The sequence below is a fragment of the Lucilia cuprina genome, chromosome 6 (assembly GCF_022045245.1).
Source record: "Lucilia cuprina isolate Lc7/37 chromosome 6, ASM2204524v1, whole genome shotgun sequence".
In the NCBI taxonomy this organism is placed as follows: Eukaryota; Metazoa; Arthropoda; class Insecta; order Diptera; family Calliphoridae; genus Lucilia; species Lucilia cuprina.
The window spans coordinates 7,686,533-7,688,456 of NC_060954.1; the positions used below are offsets into that span (position 1 = coordinate 7,686,533).

Consider the following 1,924-nt stretch of genomic DNA (forward strand, 5'->3'; position numbering starts at 1 on the left):
CTAGTTCAGTTCTAGTTTAGTTCTAGTTCAGTTCTAGTTCAGTTCTAGTTCAGTTCTAGTTCAGTTCTAGTTCAGTTCTAGTTCAGTTCTAGTTCAGTTCTAGTTCAAATCGAGTCTATTTCCAGTTTAGTTCAGTTCTAGTTTAATTTTAATTCAGCTTTAGTTTAGTTCGAGTTCTATGCATTACTTAAAAAATCCTAATCAGAGTCTCAAATAAAATAGTTTCAGAAAATTAGTTTTATTCTTTATTCTACTATTTCTAAATTAAATGAAGGATTATCAAATGATTGCTTTACATTTTCTAAACATATAACAGAAATTTCCAGCTCTTGTCGCGCACTTTTTCCCTGGCTCGTCACATCTAAAGTGCTTTCATCTGGTCCATTTTCGTTCTCCTCATAACAATGAATATCACTCAAACTATGACCGTTAAAATCGGTACTCACATTATTTGGACCCTCATTATTAGCACACTCTGAATTTTTATGTTTCTTCTTTCGCGAACTGCAAGTTTTATGCCAACAGCTGGCCAAGGCCAGACAACCCATAAAACGAAAGCAGACATCCGATGCACCCTTAAGGCAATTAAAAAATTCTGGCACAAAGGAGGGATTTATCACAGCGTATACTATAATATTCATGCTAAGTTGTATGGCATTTAGCGTTATGCATATGACCTCTAAACGTTGCATGGTTTTAAAATCTACTTTCGAAACATCACCTCCATAAAGTAGATTAACGGCACTTTTGCGTGAGGTTAAATGGGCGGGCAACTCACCCACTAGATAAAGTGTTATGACAATGATAATGGTAACGGTTAGTTTCATTTGATGCTGAAAGTTAAACATTTTCATGTAATTATTCGATTTTTTAGTCATTTAATTATTTATTTACCTTATAGCGATTTTGGGCATTTTTATTGCTAGCATTGGCATAATTACTTTGACATTTTTTACTTTGTTTAGTCCATTGGCAGAAGGCAATTAAAATGGCTGTATTTCCTACCATTAAAAATATGGCCGGCAATAGAGTAAGCAGGATAAAAGTAAACCAATTGTGAATCATATAATATCTGTAAGAAAATATTAAATATTTCTATAACTTCCTGGTTTTAAAATTAGTTGTGCCATCATTTGCTCTAACAAACAATTCTTATTAAATTACAATTAATTCATCAATTGATTTGTTTATTTCATTGTTTAATATGTTTAATATTGACACATAAGTATATATTCTAAGAAACGTCACTGATTAGGCGTGCTTCCATTTTAATCTGTGTTAAGTGTGTACTTGCTGCTTTTGTTATGAAAATATATATATTTATTTATATATGAATATTTAGGCGGTATTTTACTTAACGTCACATATAGTTAGAGATAATGATTTTTTAACCGTCTCTCCTATATTTTATCTCTGAAAATCGTTTTATCAATAGTGATTTGGCATAAATCTCTAAGTTGCCAGTTAAAGGTGATAAAAACTAGATTGAAATCAGGACTTTATATAGTAAATAGTAGAATAAATATAGGGACATAGTTTTGACTATAGACAATTCTATACTTAGTAAATATAACATAATATTCCGGACTATAGATTAGACTATTTACCTGACTATTAACTAAACTATACACCAGACTCAAGTCCAGATTATAAACTCGACAATAGTCAAGGCTATAAACCAGTTTAAATACTAGAATAGAGTTCAGAATACATAGTTCAGTTCTAGTTCAGTTCTAGTTCAGATCTAGTTCAGTTCTAGTTCAGTGTTCAGTTCTAGTTCAGTTCTACTTCAGTTCTAGTTCAGTTCTAGTCCAGTTCCTAGTCCAGTTCTAGTTCAGTTCTAGTTCAGTTCTAGTTCAGTTCTAGTTCAGTTCTAGTTCAGTTCTAGTTCAGTTCTAGTTCAGTTCTAGTTCAGTTCTAGTTC

At 31.8% G+C, this 1,924-nt stretch overlaps 1 protein-coding gene across 1 annotated transcript in view; it reads right to left on the reverse strand.

The window, feature by feature from the left end:
• Positions 1-245: 245 nt before the first annotated feature.
• The window catches only part of LOC124421043, a gene marked incomplete at its 5' end in the record, with an annotated part of 2,129 nt that continues 450 nt past the window's right edge, over positions 246-1,924 (reverse strand). The window contains 2 exons of the mRNA XM_046955823.1: positions 246-833; positions 895-1,095. Coding sequence (XP_046811779.1) covers positions 246-833; positions 895-1,095 — 789 coding nt within the window. The remainder of the gene's footprint in view (positions 834-894; positions 1,096-1,924) is intronic.